The sequence below is a fragment of the Meleagris gallopavo genome, chromosome 1 (genome assembly GCF_905368555.1).
Source record: "Meleagris gallopavo chromosome 1, MGAL_WU_HG_1.1, whole genome shotgun sequence".
NCBI lineage: Eukaryota > Metazoa > Chordata > Aves > Galliformes > Phasianidae > Meleagris > Meleagris gallopavo.
Genome location: NC_139404.1, coordinates 173628343 through 173646391, shown reverse-complemented (window position 1 = coordinate 173646391; position 18049 = coordinate 173628343). Strand labels below are relative to the sequence as shown.

The following is an 18049-nucleotide window of genomic DNA, read 5'->3' as shown; positions in this document are numbered from 1 at the left end:
GTATTTCCAAAGATCATCTCAACGATATCATACCCGACTTGCCTCTGCCTCACCTTCCGTACAGGAGCTGGAAAGGTTTTAGTATCAGAATTTGTAAATATTGACGTATTAAGCCACAAAGCTTTTCATTACAAGAGTCAGTTCTCCATTGCTGGAGGTGTCTTGCAAAGTGAGATCATAAGAAAGTGTTAGAAGAGATTATCAGCACATGAACTACCATGTTTGTCTGTGTGATATATCTCTAATGTAAGTAGTGTAACACACGTGCATCCCAAATTGCTACTTTTCTGCTCTGTTCCTGAAACTTCCTAGTGAAAGGAATCCAGCAGCCTCCTTAAGGGAGATTGTGCCATTTGTGGAGCTTCATGTATTCTAAATAGATTTCATTACAAAAGTGTTTCTGCATCTATTACAGGCAATTGTCATCAAATATTGGTGACAGGAGTTGCATGGAGATTGCTTGGAAGATCATGCAACTCGGTTCTGGTATTATTACTTTAATATTGTATTTGAGAAGTCAGAACAAAACATGAAAACAAATGTGGAACAAATTTTAATCTTTAAGCCTGAATTATCCTTTCATTTATGGACTGTAAGTAGGTAATATTTTTCTTAGAATAAGGGAAGAAGTGTACTCTACAGAAGGCTTGAACTAGTTTGTGTCCACTATGGAGAAAAAAAAAAAAAGATTTTGGTTTCTACAATTATTAACAGTACTTGGGGTTGATCCATCCATTACTTCATTTTTAAAATGGGCTAGAGGTAATTTACCTACCCTGCTAGGAGGCATGTGTGGATCTGACGTGCAAATATAGTGGATGATGTGCAAGTGTTATGTCAAATGTTCTGTTCATCAGGAGTTATCTGAAAATTATACTAGATATTCTGTACAAGGGGAAGTAGTATTTGCAGGATTACTTGATTTATGGACAGGGAAGAAAACAATGGTGACCTAGTCCACAGGTGTGGGATGTCCGTCATGTTAAGACCAAAAGGTCTTGATTTCTTGGCAAGTACGTTGTTTTCGTGGAGCTCAGATGTGTTGACAAAGAAAGGAAGGATTTGAGTTGCACCAAAATAATGTACTTGTGAAGAAATTGATTGCTTTTGTTATTGGAGAAATGTTTTGCCATTTATTTCACGCTTCTTTTATTTTATCTTTTGCATTCTTGTTACAGTTAGATGCTGGTGTGCCAGAAAAAATAAGCCTCATTTCCAGAGATGAGAAGAGTGTACTTGTGGTAACTTACAGCGATTTAAAACGCTGCTTTGAAAATACTTTTCAAGAACTGATTGCAGCCGCAAATGGTCAGTTGTAGTATTTGCTGAAAGCATGCAGGACATTGCTGAGGAACTTAACCAATAGCAAATTGCACTACAGCTGAATTGTTGTTGTCATCTCATTTCACATTTGGGAAACAAACAGGAGATGAGCAAAGCTGCTTGCACTTCAGTCAGGTACACTGTTACTTGAAGGGAAGAATGTTTCACTTATCCTAGAGCTAAGGCTGCCATTGGAGGCTTTATCTGTGAAGAATTTATTTTAGATTAAGGAACACATCAGGTGCATGATGTTCCTGCTTTTATTTTTTCCACTTGTATATGCACTAATTTTAATTTTTTTAAGACTTTTCTGATCTCTGAAGTTTTGCCACATTGTATACTTAAGGGAAACTCTTTGCAAGGACGTTTCTGGGATACATTTTTGTCACTGAGGATAAAGTAAAATTTATTCATTTTTGATATTATTTGCACCCAGAATAGCATAAAGGACCAGGTAAATAATTTAATAGAAATTGTGTTCTATTAATTACCATTTAGTTCGTAACCTCTGTAAAAGTGTGTTGTATGCAAGCTCTGTATGCCACCCACTGTTAGCTCGGGAAAAAAAGAAGATGAAACTTTTAAAATCGATCAGCTCGAAGTATCACTGAATTGACCAAAAGCAAAAAAGGAAAGAAAGTTCCCTATTATTTGAATTAAACTCTGTCTAAGCGAAGTGACGAAAATAGCATCATGGGAAACATCTATAATTTAAGGAGCATATCGAATTTGCTCTAAACACAACCATCGCCTTTTAAAAAATGTTTGTATGTTTTCCTGCTAGTCAGAAGCATTTACATTTATGCAATTTTTAATAGATTTTTTTTAAAGAAATTGTGTTAAAATGCCTGAAGTTTCAGGAGTGTATTACTTTAGGTTATTTACAGTATAATTTTTGTATAAAGTTCTGTTCTTTGAACCACAGCTTTATTATGGTACGCTACACTGGATACAGATACAAAGACACTGTTAAAAGAAGATTAACTAAACACAGCAGTTGTCTGGCATCAAGAGCTTTTCAAGTTTTACAGCCCGAATCTGGAGGGATAATGATCTGCTGTGCCTTTGCAGTCACTGCTTAGCCCAAAGTAATATTACTTCTGATAATACTCAATACATGAATATTCCTGAAGTAATTCAGTCTCAAAAGTCTGGAATTTTCCTCCTCAATTACCTTTCTAATATTTGGACGTGCAGTTGTCTCCAAACTTGGGTATTCATGGGATTTCTAGTTAAACACCTACACTTTGATACTGAAGACTGCCAAATACGTAGGAATTTTCTTTCTTAAAGCAGTAGTGAAGACTGTATCTATCCTTTCCCAGCACTGAATGTTTTAATAGCACTGGGTGCTCACCATGGAGAAAATGTGGAAACTCAAAAGGTCAGGACAGACTCTAAGCACTTGCAACTGATGTTACTGGCATCAATTTTAATAATTCTCAATATTTGTAGTTTTCAGAGAAGTTTTTAATATTTCTCTGTCCACTTTTATAAGCTTTAAAATGATTCTCCGCCTTGAGACTTGCATCAAGGAAAGCAACTCTCGTCACATCGAAAGCTTTGAAGACTAGGGACATGCTTTACACACAAAATGTGGTTGAATCCACATAAGGTAGCATCAGTTGTTGAGTTTAAAGATCGATTATTGTTGCATTTGATCAAATGAATTTTAAAAGGAACATAATGTTTAATATTCAAACGATAACAGTTGCCAGAATGTTCTTTTTAATGTAAAAGGAACAGGAACTTTGAAAAGTGAACATTAAAAAAAAAAAAAACAGTCTTTTATCATTAGCTCATGTATTTGAGGAAGAGCAGCTGTCTTTTATATGTTTTTTGACAAATCATATTGTAATTCTTTTGTACAAAAAAGAAGTACTTGTATTCTAGAAGAAATATGAAATGCTTAATTTATAAGCGGGCTGAGGTTTTTTCCAGTATTGTTTTCTTTGAAAATGAAAGGGGATCATCTGTTCAGTTGTGGGGCTTGGGAACCTTTGAAAATTTAATTTGTGGACCAATATTTTGTGGGAAGTGTAAGGCAGGGGTAAAATAGGGCTTCAATTCTCATCCTTTTTAGACCAGCAAACCACCCTCTGCAAGACATGTCTAAATTGCAAACCTGTGTGTATTTGCATAATGTCAGTTTGCTTCAGCCCCTGTTAACCACAGGACTTGGTTTAAAAACAAAAAGGTAGACAGCTAATAAGTTTTCGTACATAAATAATGTCAGCCAGAAAAATTTGGTGTCAGGTAATACATAACGTGATAATTAAAAAAAAAAGTTGAGCTTTGTTTTTTTTTTTTCCTATTTATTTCATTTGGTTTGTCTTTGGGAATGATTTAAACAGTCTGAAGTTTAGCTTGGGTGTTTTTTGGGGGAGAGCCCTTCTACCCCATTTTAATTCCATTTAGAAGGTTGTCCTAAAGTTCTAGTTCAGAACGTTCATAGGAAGAATTATATGTCTGTATTTATAAAGAAGAGCCACCAGGATGTGTCCTTCTAGATGGGAAATTTAATTCTAACCTTTCTATTCTTACAGCTAAAAGCACAGATGGGGCAACCTTTGAAATCATGTGATGTTGGTCATTTTAATTTTTGTACTGGTTTTAAATTCTGTTGCTGTATTTACTATATTGTAAATATTTTGTTGAGGGTATCTATATATTTTTTGATTTGCCCTTGTTTCAGTAATTCAGGTGTCAACTGCTTCCCCTAAAAAGCACCAGTATGTTAAGTTCTGATGTCATGATCCCAATATGTGTTACTCATCTTTAATCCTGTTTTCATTCTTCATGTGTACAGCAGTATTTTTAATAAAGAATACCAGAAACAACGTGGCCTTTTTTTGACAACGTGAAGTATTGAATTTGGATATGCAACTTTTCAGCTCTTATGCTGGAATATTATTCTGTTCTTCTGTGTTTTGTTTCCAGTGCCAAGTTCAAACAGCTGTGATTCACAAATAGTTTTTAGTACTTGCTGCTTGGAGTACATGAGTTATCCTAAAACATATAGATGCTGATTACCCAAGTCAGCTTCATTTAACAGAATTTCTTTTCTATACTGTTAATATGCAATGGTGAGATGACTTACTTTTGGATTGACGTAGAAGAACTTACTCCAGTCCTGACTATGCTTATGTAACATGAAACTTTGTGAAATGTATATGAAATAGTTGGTAATTAGTATTCGTTTAGTAAGGAGTTCTTATCCCTTAAATTGCGTTGTTTCTAGAAACTTTATTGTATGGAGACTTCATTGCCAGGCCTCTCTCCATCATATTTGAAAAGTCATACAGTGTCCTGATGACTGAAAAAAGGTAAACGTATCACTTGCATTTTTAAGAAAGGGAGAAAGTTGGATCTGGGGAACGACAGTCTGGTGAGCCTCACCTCTGTGCCTGGGAAGATCTAGGAGCAGATCCTTGTTAAAGAGATGTTAAGGCACATGAGAGAGGAGCAGGTGATCTGAGACAGCCAGCATGGCTTCACCAGGGGAAGGTCGTGTCTGACCAACCTGGTGGCCTTCTGTGATGGAATGATGGCACTGATGGACAAAGGGAAAGCAAATTATGCCATTTACTTGGACTTCTTCAAGGTCTTTGACGTGGTCCCCCATCAATCTCTGAATTGGAGAGAGATGGATTTGAAGGTTGCATTGGTCAGTAGATAAGGAATTTATTGGATGATCTCAGCCAGAGAATTGTTGTCAGTAGCTCTGTGCCTAGATGGAGGCCAGTGAGTGGTGTCCCCCAGGGGTCCATCTTGGGATTGGTACTCTTTAAAATGTGTATCAGTGACACAGATGATGGGATTGAGTGTGCTGTCAGCAAATTTGCTGGTGACACCACGCTGGAGTTGAGTTTTTGTCTCCAGACAGCAGTAAGCATTTCTTAGATATGCTGAGTTGAGTGGATTTCACTCGCACAGGGAAGGAGTACAGGTGTCTGTCACTGCGTCAAGTTCGTTGTGTGCAATGTGCCTTCGGTGCCATTGTTCCGTGTTCCTATTTGCTCATAAGACTGGGACATTTGGTGTTTTAGTGCTCCTCAGTGATGAACCATCTGTTGCAGTAATTTCTGATGCTGGATTAACTAATTTGGTAGATTCTTCCAAAAAGCAAACTTTATTGCATGAATTTAGTGATCGAATACGCTATGCGAAGACAGAAAATGCAAGATAAAATACGAGTTATTAACATCACAGAAACTTAGGGGATTCATATAAAAGTAGTCTTTGTAGTTCAATTTTCTTAAATATTTATGCAGAAAAACTATATTTATATATTTACATTGTGCAAACACTTCAGAGGTGCATTATCCCATAATTAATTTTTTGCTGAACTGGACTTAAGAAATTGTTTCCTGAATTTTTTTTCATTTTTACCAGAAAGAGGTGGTGCAATAGTTTGTATTTAAAACTGGTGATCTTTTGGGAAGGAGGAATTGGAACTGATGTACAGTTTAGAAGTAGCAATACGTATTTCTTTTACTTGCATACAAGAGATCATTTTCCTTTGTAAATATACAAAAGATCATTTGCCTTTAGGTCTGTTAATGGGTTAAGTTCACAGTTCTTAAATTGACTCAAGAGATCAGAATCCTATGTAACATTTTCAATGTTTCAGTGCTGTTAAATGGCCTAATCCTTGTTAACATTGAATTCAAAGATAAAAGGGGGTAGTGCATCCCTACACACCTTGAACAGGGAACATTTACGTCCTTTCTGAGGTGCTATACAAAAGTCTGTTATAAATCAATGATACATTTTTATTCCTGTACATATATACTATTAACTAACCTAGAAATTCAACTGCCTTTATTTAAAAAAAAAAAAAAAAAAAAAAAAGCTGTCCTAACTTTCGAAACAGATTGCTATGTCACTTCTAAATAATCTCATTGCACTCTAGGCACTCTCTAGAAATTAATACTTTGCTTTAAATATATGCAGTTTAGTAGCCATACTGTCTTTTCAGACAGATTCCCATAAACAAAATATACTCAGTGCAGTGTTAGAAAGCCCATTAGATTTCATGGACAGAGCTTAGCTTTAGTGTATCTTGTTTCCAGTGTGTGTATGTTGGCATATTGACAAAGTGCAAAACTTCAGGAATATTTACCTGATTCCAGTAGGATTGACCAAACTGAGTTGATCTGTGTTCCCTCTTATCGTAGTACTGACTTTGATCTTAGTTAGGTCTTTTGTATCCTTGCAAACTGTGTTTTGAAATTCTTGCTTTGCAAGATTCCCTCCCTCTTTTGTACTCTGGAGCAGTAAGACGTGTGGTGTCTCATCCCAATCTGATTTATTCAGAGGAAGGGCCTTCCCCAATGGATCTCAAAGTAGTGTATGATCTGCTTCTTATTTTTCTCTTCTCTGAGCATCCTTCATTTTTCAACACTACACAGATAGCCTCACTATAGACCCAAGCAATAGGGTGCAAATTCCAAGATGCTTTATGCTATGGGCTCACCCCAGCTGCCTCTCCCAACTGGAGACTGGATTAGTGCAGCATTGTGTGCTCTTCTGATGCCAAGGGACCAACCGTGAACTTGTTTTGTTTGTAATGATGACTCCTCTGGTTTTCAGAAGCACTGGGAAAGTTATTATAGCTATTGCTGTTCAGCATTAGGAAAGTCAAGGCCGAAGCAATACTTTGCTATGTTTTGTACGTGTATATAGTGGTCTGTAGAAAAAAAAGATCACTTAAATTGTCAATGATGTTCTCTTAAATTTCAGCATAATTAAAATTACTTGGGTCAACATGTCTAAACTGACATTATTTTAGAGAAATCTTTTTAAAAAATGCATATTATGAGGACTGCTCTAAAAGTAATGCTTCCTATTTTATCATGCTGGTCCATGACATCAGAGACGGGTGTTGGTGGTACAGCAGCAGAGGTTGAACCTTCCCAGCAATATTCTGATATGTATTGTGGTGTGACAGATGGCAGCAGAGGGGCAGTCTGATGGAAGGGCATCTGATGTGAAAGTATGTATAACGCAAAGGTGTCATTGAGTTCCTCCATGCAGAAAAAATGGCACCCATTGACATTCATAGAAGCTTGCTGAACATTTATGGAGATCAAACAGTGGATGTGAGCACAGTGAGGCAGTGGGTGGTGCATTTTGGCAGTGGTGACAGAGACATGAAAGACAAGGCATCATCCAGATGGCCTTGCACAGCTGTCACACCACAAAATGAAGTGTCTCAACCAGCTCATCCACATGAATTGACTAATGGTGATGACTGTATTGAAAAATAACATTTTGTAGCTGAGAATTTGCTGTACCAAATACTGTTTTGTTCTCATTGTATCTGTTATAGTTTCCATGAAAGAAAAAAAAGAATAGGAGGCATTACTTTCAGAGCAAACTACATAAATTGTAGCCCAGAAACACTTAAATGGATGGCTGAGAGTGATGGACAACTGAGCTGTAGTCAGGAGGGGGAGAGTGGCACGCTTTCATTTTCTCCAGCACTGTGTTTCCGTAAGTGTATCTTCGCTTGGAGTCGCTGAGTTGGTCACAACTGAAACTGCAGAAACTTCTTGGCTTTGCTATTCCAGAAAGCCCCGGCTCCTTGCTCCTACTGACACCTTTCACTCTGAAATAGAGCAGCATCGTTGTTAGCACATTTAACATATACCAGCATTTGTTACGATGACTTAAGCAAAGACATGTTACAAGAAGCAGCTTTGTTTATTACCAGATGATGGAAACAGCATTGATGCAGATGGGATTGCTTAGTTGGGATAGCAGAGCAGAGGACTGAAAGAGCCCTTCTGTGTCCCCCTTTAGTCCCCTTCTGAGCGGAGATGCTGTGACCAAACATCTTTATTAAAGTGAGTGTGCTCATTGTATGTATTAATCTTGGTGCATAGAAGGAAATATCTGAGCGTTAGGCCTAAGTTCTGTTGTTCATTTGTGACTGTTCCTGGAGAGCAAAATTTCATTGTGGGGTGAAGTAGTGTGCAGTGTCTGGCTGCTGAACTGTGGATGCTGGGAGCGTCTCCATCATTTATAAGAGAAGATGGAGGGGAGGAGTAAGTAGTGAAAGGTCTCAAGCTGCATGATGAAAGCAGAAATCTGCTAGCGTAGATGTATCCAGAGCCCAGTACAATGAGTTTTTAAGACAAGTGGCCAATGCTTTTGAGGAAGGGCAAAAGAGCTAGGTGTCTCCTATCTCTGCCTGCTTGCAGCAGCAAATACAGACTGCTGGTTTTTACTTAAAGCATTCCTGTCCCGCAAAGAACTGGTTATCCAGTAGGCTGCCTTTTATGCAATGCCCTTTAGAAGAGGAGATTTAATGTCTTCTCAGATGAGCCGCTGCTTGAGGTGCTGTTTGCCTTACAGCACTTCCTTGCCCTGATTCTTAGAGTTCCAAGCTTAAAAGGGCTCTTTCAAATGATGAACAAAGTTAAGGCAGGGAGAAGTTTCATGCTATTGAACTTAGATGCTGAAGCTTTACCTGCAGGCACAACCAGCCAGGACACTTTCCATCATTGATTAAATGTGAAATCCCAAGTTAAACCTATGTTGGACTATAATGCCTAAAATCAGTTTCTCTCTCCCTCATGTTTATAAGTTCACGGGTGCTTTGGCTCTCTCCTTTTAGAAGGTCAGGAACCTTGGCTGTCTTACTCTTGAATTCCACATAAAACAGAACATCTGTTAAGACTTTGAGAGCCCAGGATTTTACTATTAACTGGCACTGTTAGATGTTCAATATAAGTACAGTATGATTAGCCCAGGGCCCTTCCTGACTAGGAAGTGGAGAAGTACCACCTTCCCTGATTTCGTGCTGTCTTGGATCTTTAGCTCACACGCCCATATGTTTTGTCAAGAGTGCGGTCTCTACAGTAGGAAGCTTGAAGGGTCCTCCCAGTCAGACCACTCCATGTTTGTTGGTAGGTGGATGGAGTTCATGAGGAGTCTTCATGATGAGTATTGCAGATGCATCGCATGTTTTTACATTGCATATGTTGGCAGATGGACAAATGCTTTGAAACAAATTCCATAGCTATGTGACAAGGTTAGTCACAGCCTCGGTGGACTTTTAAAAATGGTTTCGCAAAGAAATGCTTCAGTGAGTCACAATGTAATTGCTGAGTCTTAAGGAGCAGTGGGCTGGCAGAAGTGCAGTGTGCATGCTAACTTATGAGCCTTAAAATCACTTGGATCCTCTTATTCCTCACCAGGCTTTGCATCCTGTGAACCTGATTTTTCTTGCAGCCACACATCATAATGTTTTGTTGCTGTAACCCTAGCTTATTCAGAGAGATTAATGCTTTAACAAACAATACCTCATATCTCAAGGCTGACTGGAAGGCCTGAAGCAATATTGTGAGCTAAAATAAAGGAAGCTTCAGTGCTACACTCAGCCTCTACTGAAGCTAACTGATCAACCTTTGTGCCAGTAGAGTGCATTTGTTTGTTTTACTTTGAGTGCACTGGTGTACCTGGGCTCCCACAGAGTGCTCCGAGAGCCTGCAGAGTTGGGCATCTGTGGTGTGGCTTTGTACTGAAACAGAGCTTATATCCAGCAAAGGTTTTCTTTTGCTGTGAACTACTTCTGCAGTGGGAATGTAAATTAGAAAATATCTACTTGGATTCTAATTGGGATTGTTTGTTGGAAGGAATGGCTACTTTTTCCCTGTCAGCCTGCATTTAGGATCTCGGTGAAGTAGGAATTTGGCTGTGGCTTTTGAGATGCTTGTTCCAACTCAGAAATGATGTTCTCAGCCATTTTTCTGGCCTAGAAATTTACTTTGACTTGGGGGCTAGCTCTACCCTCAGAATTTTGGCTTACATGGATTGGCCTTTTTCACCAATGCTGAAAAGCTAGAAGTGAAGTGCAGCTGGGATTCTGCCCACTTGCAAAGAAATGAACTTCAGAGTACTGCTCTGTCTTTACTCCCAGACCTGTCTGTTGGGATCTCATAACTTGAAGAACTGGAAAGATTTCTCATTTCCCACTGTTAGCATGAACACCTGTTTTCACTTTGTTGACAATAGCAAGTCCAGGGCACGTGACAGCCATGTCAGTAGTTGGGCTCCCTGCCATCACCTTGGCCTGAAAGGCTCATGAGGGCTTGGGGAGATGCTCGTGTCCTGTACTGGGATGGGGTGAATGAGGACATTGCCTCTCCTGTGTTTGTCTGCATCTGCGTCCTAAACTCCAGCATTGAGGTGGATGGAAAGGGATGAGGAGCGCTCCAATTTTGGCCAGGCATTGCAGTGAATGTGTCAGGGCTGCTCCTACCAGGGCTGAGCCCTTCCTCATCCCGGCGCTGGCACCAGCTGCCCTGGCTGTGAGCTGCACCTGCTTTCCAAGTCTATTTCAGGGTCATCCTTCTGATAATCCAGCAACCTCAACCAGCTCACTACAAGGCAAAGGAAGCAGAACAAAGAGGGCAGGAGCACAGAGCAGGACACTGGAGGTGCACGGGAAGAGGTAGCGCTATTGAGTTAGATCAGTTTACATGTGAAGGATGTCTACAAGCTCTATCTTGTCCAGTATTCAGTGTTATGTTTAGAGGTATGTATGTACTGCTCCAGCTTCACCTAAGTAAGAGGTGCTTAGCTAGAAAGGTGCCACTTTTAGGAATGTGTGCACACCAAAGGGTTGCTGTTAGCATACATGAATGCTTTTCAGCTGTAATGCTGCAGCAATGCTTGTTTAGCTTGCAGCCAGATGACCTTGTGTGTTCTCAGCCAACTGCTCTGTTCCCCGAGGATTTGTATGCTAGCAGGCATGGCTGAGTTCCATTTTTTTTTCCTAGCCAAGCATTTTTTCCTTATGAAGCCGAGTAGGCTCCTTAAAGCCATTCCAAAGCAAAGGCTAGGCACACTCCATCCTGCTTGTGCCACCCAGAGGAAGAAGCATTGCATGCATTTCATTTGGGGAGGCCACGGTGTTGGCTGTATGACTGAGAGCAGCCCCTGCAAAGCGCTCTGTGTTTTGGCTGTGCAAGCAGGCCTGCCTGCATGCTCCCACCCATGTGTATCTGTGTGCTTAAGCACTGCCCTCTTGGTCACTGGAGCTTTTCTCAAAGCACGACCTTCCCACCTTGCTGGCACGTTTCAGCTGGTTGCAATTGTTTGCTGAGACAATACCAGGCTGCCTGGCGCAGAGACGGTGACCAGCCCAGCATGGCCGGGCTGGCCTTGACCTCCTGCCAAGGTAGGCCTGGGCCTTCCTCAGCCTCGCCCTGCTGCCAGCTCGGGTGGGCCCAGGGTAGGTTTGGGCTGGCTGTAAGCAGAGAGGTGGAACAAGTTGCAGGCACTGCCAGCGCTGAGAAATAAGCGCTAGTGCTGGTACAGTGCGGTGCTTAGCACAGCACTCACTCCCTGCTTGGGCAGCTGTCAGGAATTAGGTGGAGGAAGGTGGCCAGTATATTATAGTGCTTAAAGGCAGGAAGAGAAATGAGGCCCTCACATCCATCTATTGTAAAGTTGCCTCTTTAGCATCCTGAGCCCATGGGTGTTAAATGGACCGAGCTTAGCTGACTCACGTAAAACAAGGGTAGCAAGCAGCTACCCGGCTCGGGTGCCCTTGGGGACACGCAGGAATGACCACAAATCCTCCTCAGCCATGTGTTCCTCCCCCCCTCACCAAGGGCTGGTTTCCTGCAGCCTCTGCCTCCGTGGCACATGCCTGCCCAGCCTGGCATGGAGCTGATGGTCAGAGTGCTAACTGATCCTACAGGCGATGGATATGGAAGGGGCTGAGGGCTATTTGTTCCTCTGAGGAGGGCAGGGTGTGGGAGCTGATTGACCCCTCCCACAGCAGGGGTTGGACCAGGTCACATCCAGAGGTCCCTTTCCACTGCAGTCATCTTCTGCAAGGAGCATTGGCAGGGCCTAGGCACACCACAGCTGCTTTCATTAGGCCTGATTCAGCACAAGGACCTTGAGTCCTCCTCTGACCTCTAACGTAAAGCAGATGGAGTATAAAATACAGACCCAAAGAGTGTCCACTTCTGCTTGCTGCCTGTCCACGTGAAGCGTTTCAGTTCTTCTGAGGCCAGCACCATCCCGCTGTCTGCTTGGTAGTCCTTGAAGAAAATAGAAACCTATTAGTTGTTAGCTGTAAGAAACTGCCAGGCTTGATTCCTGTTTAATAGGTTTTCATGTTTCTTTTCCAAACTGTCCTCATTGTAGGATGCAGTGAACACATACACATGCTATTAATGCAAGTATAGAGTACTCTCACCTATAAACAAGGTGAGAGTCTGTCCAGCCACCAGATCAGCCATGAGAGCCTTTTCCACCTCCCATCACAAAACCTGTATATCTTGTCTGTATTACTAAAACTGCCCACTCACTTGAGCAGCACAGTGCACATGTCCTGTCAATAGACATGCCCCCAGCTTGTCAGCTTCATACCAGAATTTGTTCCTTCTGGTGATCTGTGGAGGAAGCATGACCCCCAAGTCTCACTTCTGCAGTAATATTCAAACGAAAACACAAATCCAAAGGATTTTAAGCAGTAGTCCCATTACAGTGGGATCCAGGCAGGGCTGCTGCCAATAGCCAGATCAGCTCAGGCAGAGAGTGCTTGCTGCAAACAGAGCTGATTCTGCACCTCCTGTCAGTAAAGCTTGCAAAGCAGTACAACTCCTTGATTGTCTTTGTATGTATATGCAAATAAAAAGAAATCAGTTGCTTATAGTTTTGGCAAATGTCACTTACATTAAATACAAGTGTTTCCTTGATGGGAAGCTCTTCAAATGTCTTTATGTGCTGGGGTGGCTTTATTTTGAAAGTATTTATGTATCTGTTGAACAAAAAAAGAACAGCTTTGAGTGAGAGTGTGAAGTACCCAAGCAGAACTGCTGTTTTTCTTTTCAATGTTTTTCTCTATCTGATTAGCAGCCACCATGGTGGTTTGCAAAAGGAGACCTCAGGGCTGCCCAGATGGCAAAGCTGATGGAAGCTCAGGCTGTGTTCAGGGATTTTTCCCACTCAGAGCTTAGCTGTGCTGCGCAGCAAGCTGCAACACCCAACAGACCACCCAAAGCACACTCTTAATCCTGCGTATCTCACCTCACTCTTTCTGTGCTTCGGCAGCTTGGGCTTGGAACAGGAAACTTCTCATTGCACAAAGGATCAGATGCAGGGGGAAGCCCACTTTCAGTTGTGAAGATAGTGTTGAGGGGGATGTAGTCCTTGCCTTCCTAAAAGGGGGCAGGAAAGGGCAGGGTTACCCCTGTGGACACAGGCCGGGTAGCATCCCATGGGCTCCCACGTACCTGTTGCACACTGGCCTGCAGCAGGTCACCCAGTCGCTTCACCAGCTCCGAGAACCGTGGCCGCTCATTGGGGTTGCTCCGCCAGCAGTCCAGCATGATTTGGTAGCTGTGAGAGCAAAAGGAGCATATGGAGGGTTAGGGCTTCATTTGATGCAAGGCAGTGCAGGCTCCAATGGCTTTACATCGATAGAGTTAACTCCCGAGCCTGTGCAATTTTATGAAGGCACTGTCCATCACTTACCAGGGCCTATTACTAAAGAAGTGAGCTTTCCAAAAAAAGAGGTGTTGGATTTCTTCCCACAGGACACCAGGAAGACGCCATCAACTGAGTAATTTAGCCCAGTAGTCATACTTTCTTTTTTTCTATCCCTAATTAAGCATTAAACCTTTGAATAAAACACTTATTAACTGGCAATGTTTAAGTTAAGGCATCCTTAGATGACTTATATGAATGTGTCACTTCCTTGTGTTGGCTGAGCCAAGCTTTCCTTCCTGCAATAAAATATGTGGAAGAGCACTGTCACTGGGATAATAAAATTAGCCAATGGTTAATGCTTCCAGATAGATGTGGCTGGCTTGCATCCTTTTGCTGCTCCCAGAACTATTTTTTGGCAAGTGTTGCTATTTTGAGTCATGATGCAACACCCAAAAAGGCACTAAGGACATGCCTGGAGGGCAAAATACCCTGGATACTTATGCTCCCAATGAGGTGCGTGTTTAATGTGCTGCAGTTCACTCTCACAGGAGCAGATGAGGGCAGGGCACTCCCTGCTGGGGGTCTGCAGACCTGGGGCCTCAGTTGATCCCTAGCTTCCAAGAATGCGGTGTAGCAGCAGCTGGCAGCAGGAGCTGATGGAGTCTGAGCATGACTGGGAGACTACAGTCCCCGTCACCTTCCTCTGCCACCAGACAGTGGCTCCAGGAAAGGGTGGGCCCTCACCAGTGGCGTGTTTGCAAGGAAGCCTCTACTGCTGCTTCCGAAGTTCAGAAAATGTTCCTAATGTCACATTCCTCCAGTACTTATCTGTGCGCACGTCAGTAAATGCTAAACCTGGATGGGAATGGGTGACCTTCCTTCTTCTGCCCAGGCAAGCTGAGGCTGCGTGCTGTACTGACTGCACGGGAGGATGGACACCAGGGCACTGACCCTGCCTTTGCACAGTCACTGTGGACCCCTGGCCTTGGGCCCACATCCCACCATGAGTGGCCCTCCCAGCGTCATTGTGCTGTTCATCCACTCTGCCCCATGGGAAGGCCAAGAAGATGGCCAGGGCAACAAGAAGATATGAGACCATTACTTTTCTGTGTTTCTGTGGGGTGCTTTTTTGCAGAAGTTTATACATTATTAATGTTGCAAGACAGCCCCAGAGGGTGGAGGGATGCAGGGCAAGTAGAGAAAGGCATCTTACATCTCCTCGGTGGCTTGCTCTGGGGCACGCATCCTTGTGCCTTCCTTTAGTTTGCTGCAGAAGTCCTCATCTATTTGGACTCCGGGGTACGGAGAGGCACCTGGGGCAACAGTGGGAGAAGAGGATCATCCATGATTGCATTCATTTATCCATATCCTTATGCTTCCACCCATCCATCCATCCATCCATCCATATCCATCCAACCATCCATCCATCTCTGAGGTAGGAGGGGAGTTGCCTCTGCACACAAGGACTCAGCTGTCCAGCCATATGACATGCAAGTAGTAGTCCCCATCCCTGCAAGGGCACCCAAGCACTTGAGTGTGCAGCATCTGCCTGCAGGGCTCAGGGCGTGGAGAACAGTGATGAAGAAGCACTGATGATGATGCTCAAGCCCTGCTACTTGCAAGGTAGCAGGGTCCAACCCAAGGCTATTGGTGGTGTTCACCTGACCTGAATGCAAGAAGATAAACATGAATTTGACTTGAGAAGAATCCGTTAGGAAAAGATAAGTCTGTTCTCTCTGTGGTTTGGATCACTCCAAATTCTAGTTAGTTAATAAGACCCAAATGCTCGAAACTACCTTGAAAGTACGAAATTGTGGCTTAAAATCAGATGACAGCACGTTTGCATTGCTTTTCCAATTTCTGTGGTTTTAAGGTACAGCCTGCTGTATTTTATTTTTCTCTTTCCTGGAGAAAAGACAGCATCAGGAAAAGGAGAAATAAAAGAAAAAAAGCCCTCTCTGAGAGCCAGTCACGGGGTTCCAGGAGCTGGGGCTTTTAGGAAAAAGCAACAGGTATTGTGCAGCTGACTGTAAAATGACAAACTAGTTGGCAGGCAAACCAGCAAGTGTATTTAAAGTAATAAATGATTGTTTGTCCTGCTAATTGTATCGTATTATTTCTCTGCTGTTCTCCTCATTTGTCAGTCTCTGTTTTAAACCCAGTTAAGATTCTTCTGTTGTGAAGGTCATTGTTATTCCCTTGCAGCGTGTGTTTTGTATCCTCTGTTTTCAAATGGGGAAAAAAAAAGAAGAAAGAATGAAGAAGAAAGCTTCGAAGGGTGTTAGTGTTAGACTGCATGCTTCTGTTCATCCTGCAGCATCTGTGTGGATGTGTGCACCTGGGGAGGCTGCTGTGCTAGCAGTGGGTTCCCTTCAGGTATTTATGGGCATTGAGGAGATTCCACAGAGCCTTCTATTCTCCAGGCTGAGCAGTCCCAGCTCTTTCAGTATGTCCTCACAAGAGAGGTGCTCCAGGCTCTTCAGCATCATGAAGACACTATGTTTGATCCTCTCCACCATGTGCAGGTCTCATATGTTTAGAGAAATTGAGGGAAACCTGGGTTTTGGACATGGCAGAAAGAGAAGTACTCTGATAGCCGTGCTAACCTTTATGGCTTTCAGCCTGGCAAGTCAGCTCTTGGAATCATAGGATCATTAAGGTTGGAGAAGACCAATAAGATCATCTACTCCAACCACCAATCTGTCCCTACCATGCCCACTAACCATGTCCTTCAATGCCACACTCAGACCTCCAGAGATGGTGGAACACCACCTCCCAGGGCAGCCTATTCCAATGCCTCACCACTCTGAGAAGAAATTTTTCCTAATATCCAGTCTGAACCTTCCCCAGTGCAACTTAAGGCCATTACTTGTTTGCTTGCTTGCTGATGCCTTTACAGACATAAAAAATTCCATTTCTCACAGGCACGATATGCACAATTCTCTCAGCCTGCTCCCCACCTTTGTCTGATTTAGGTTTTTCCTTATTAAAGACCCATGGCTGAGGTGACACACAGGTCTGGCTCTGGCAGCCTCTTCTTGGCCCCTTCCCAATCCCAGGAGCAGGTTTAACTTACCCAAGGAAAATATCTCCCACAGCAACACCCCGTAGGACCACACATCGCTTTTGGTGTTGTAGATTTTATCAAATATGGATTCTGGAGCCATCCACTTGAGAGGAAGTCGAGCCTGGAATGAAGTAGACAGACCTGACTATTATTTTCAGAGACTCAAAGAATTTAATCATAGATGAATAAACTATATATTTAAACTATTATTGTCATGTAAATAACTGCTATTCGAACAGGAACCTGTGGGATTTCCTTACAGGCATCCTAAAGACAGAGGAGAGAACCCCGTGGCCAAAGACAAATCACTTGGTGTTGGTGTTGAAGATGATCTTGGGAAAGTTTTCAGATATTGCACCAACAGCCCATGGAGCCCCTCAGCACAGCCCATTAGTGCCTCCTGAGTGGTCCTCAAGCCATGTGAATAAAGTTTCACAGCTAATATATAGCGCTGTCAGATTTGAAAGCTACTTCCAAATGAGGGTACAGCTGGTAGGTAGGTGAGACATCCAGGAGGAGAGCCTTGTTTTGGGGGGACTGGTTTCCTTGAAGGAGAGTTACTGGGCACGGGTGTCACACTGAAGAGCTAGCCAGGAAACAAATGTCAGAAGTACTATCAAACAAGAGCTATGAGCTAGTTGCAGTGTCGGAACATTCTGCTTGAGGATAGACCTGCTTTCTGATACATGACACATCACATTCGCATAAAAAACGTGATAGCTTCCAAGCTCTTTTAAGTTCAGGAAATGCGAACGTCTTCAGAATGTTCTGGTGGACAATTTGAAATGATATTATAAGCATTTGGATAAAGAAACAGCATCTTGACTTACATCTCCTTTTCTCACATAATCAGGATTCTTATAAATATCTCTTGCGAGGCCAAAATCACAGATCTTCACTACATTGTTCTCAGATAAAAGGACGTTTCTGGCTGCCAGGTCACGATGAATGCACTACAATAAAACAGTTTCACAATCAAGCTGCATTTCCTTAATCCTGCCCACAAATTTCCTGACTGTCTCCCATATCCTTTTTAAAAATAATGTTATTTGAGAGATCAAGTTAATATTTTTTTTAGGGAAGTCAACTATAGTTACATGAAATTGATGCAAACAGTGACACAGTGACGGTTTTTTTTTTTTGTTTGTTTTTTTTTTTTTTTTTTTTTTGGAAAAAGAAATTTCTCAAGTCCCGAAAGTC

At 42.3% G+C, this 18049-nt stretch overlaps 2 protein-coding genes across 15 annotated transcripts in view; one reads left to right on the top strand and one right to left on the bottom strand.

Moving 5' to 3' along the window:
• PAN3 (poly(A) specific ribonuclease subunit PAN3) overlaps window positions 1-4163 on the top strand; it is a 76897-nt gene extending 72734 nt beyond the window's left edge. For all 14 annotated transcript variants that reach the window (XM_085216104.1, XM_085216099.1, XM_085216103.1 and 11 more), the window contains one exon: window positions 1179-4163. In XM_085216104.1, coding sequence (XP_085072230.1) covers window positions 1179-1319 — 141 coding nt within the window. In that variant the 3' untranslated portion in view covers window positions 1320-4163. The remainder of the gene's footprint in view (window positions 1-1178) is intronic.
• A 1264-nt stretch (window positions 4164-5427) lies between these two features.
• Window positions 5428-18049, bottom strand: part of FLT1 (fms related receptor tyrosine kinase 1) — a 103918-nt gene continuing 91296 nt past the window's right edge. Inside the window, exons 23-30 of the mRNA XM_085216089.1 lie at window positions 17680-17802; window positions 16859-16970; window positions 14996-15095; window positions 13587-13692; window positions 13381-13511; window positions 13027-13111; window positions 12298-12389; window positions 5428-7936 (exon numbers count right to left, since the gene is read on the bottom strand). Of these exons, the coding sequence (XP_085072215.1) occupies window positions 7732-7936; window positions 12298-12389; window positions 13027-13111; window positions 13381-13511; window positions 13587-13692; window positions 14996-15095; window positions 16859-16970; window positions 17680-17802 (954 nt within the window). The 3' untranslated portion in view covers window positions 5428-7731. The remainder of the gene's footprint in view (window positions 7937-12297; window positions 12390-13026; window positions 13112-13380; window positions 13512-13586; window positions 13693-14995; window positions 15096-16858; window positions 16971-17679; window positions 17803-18049) is intronic.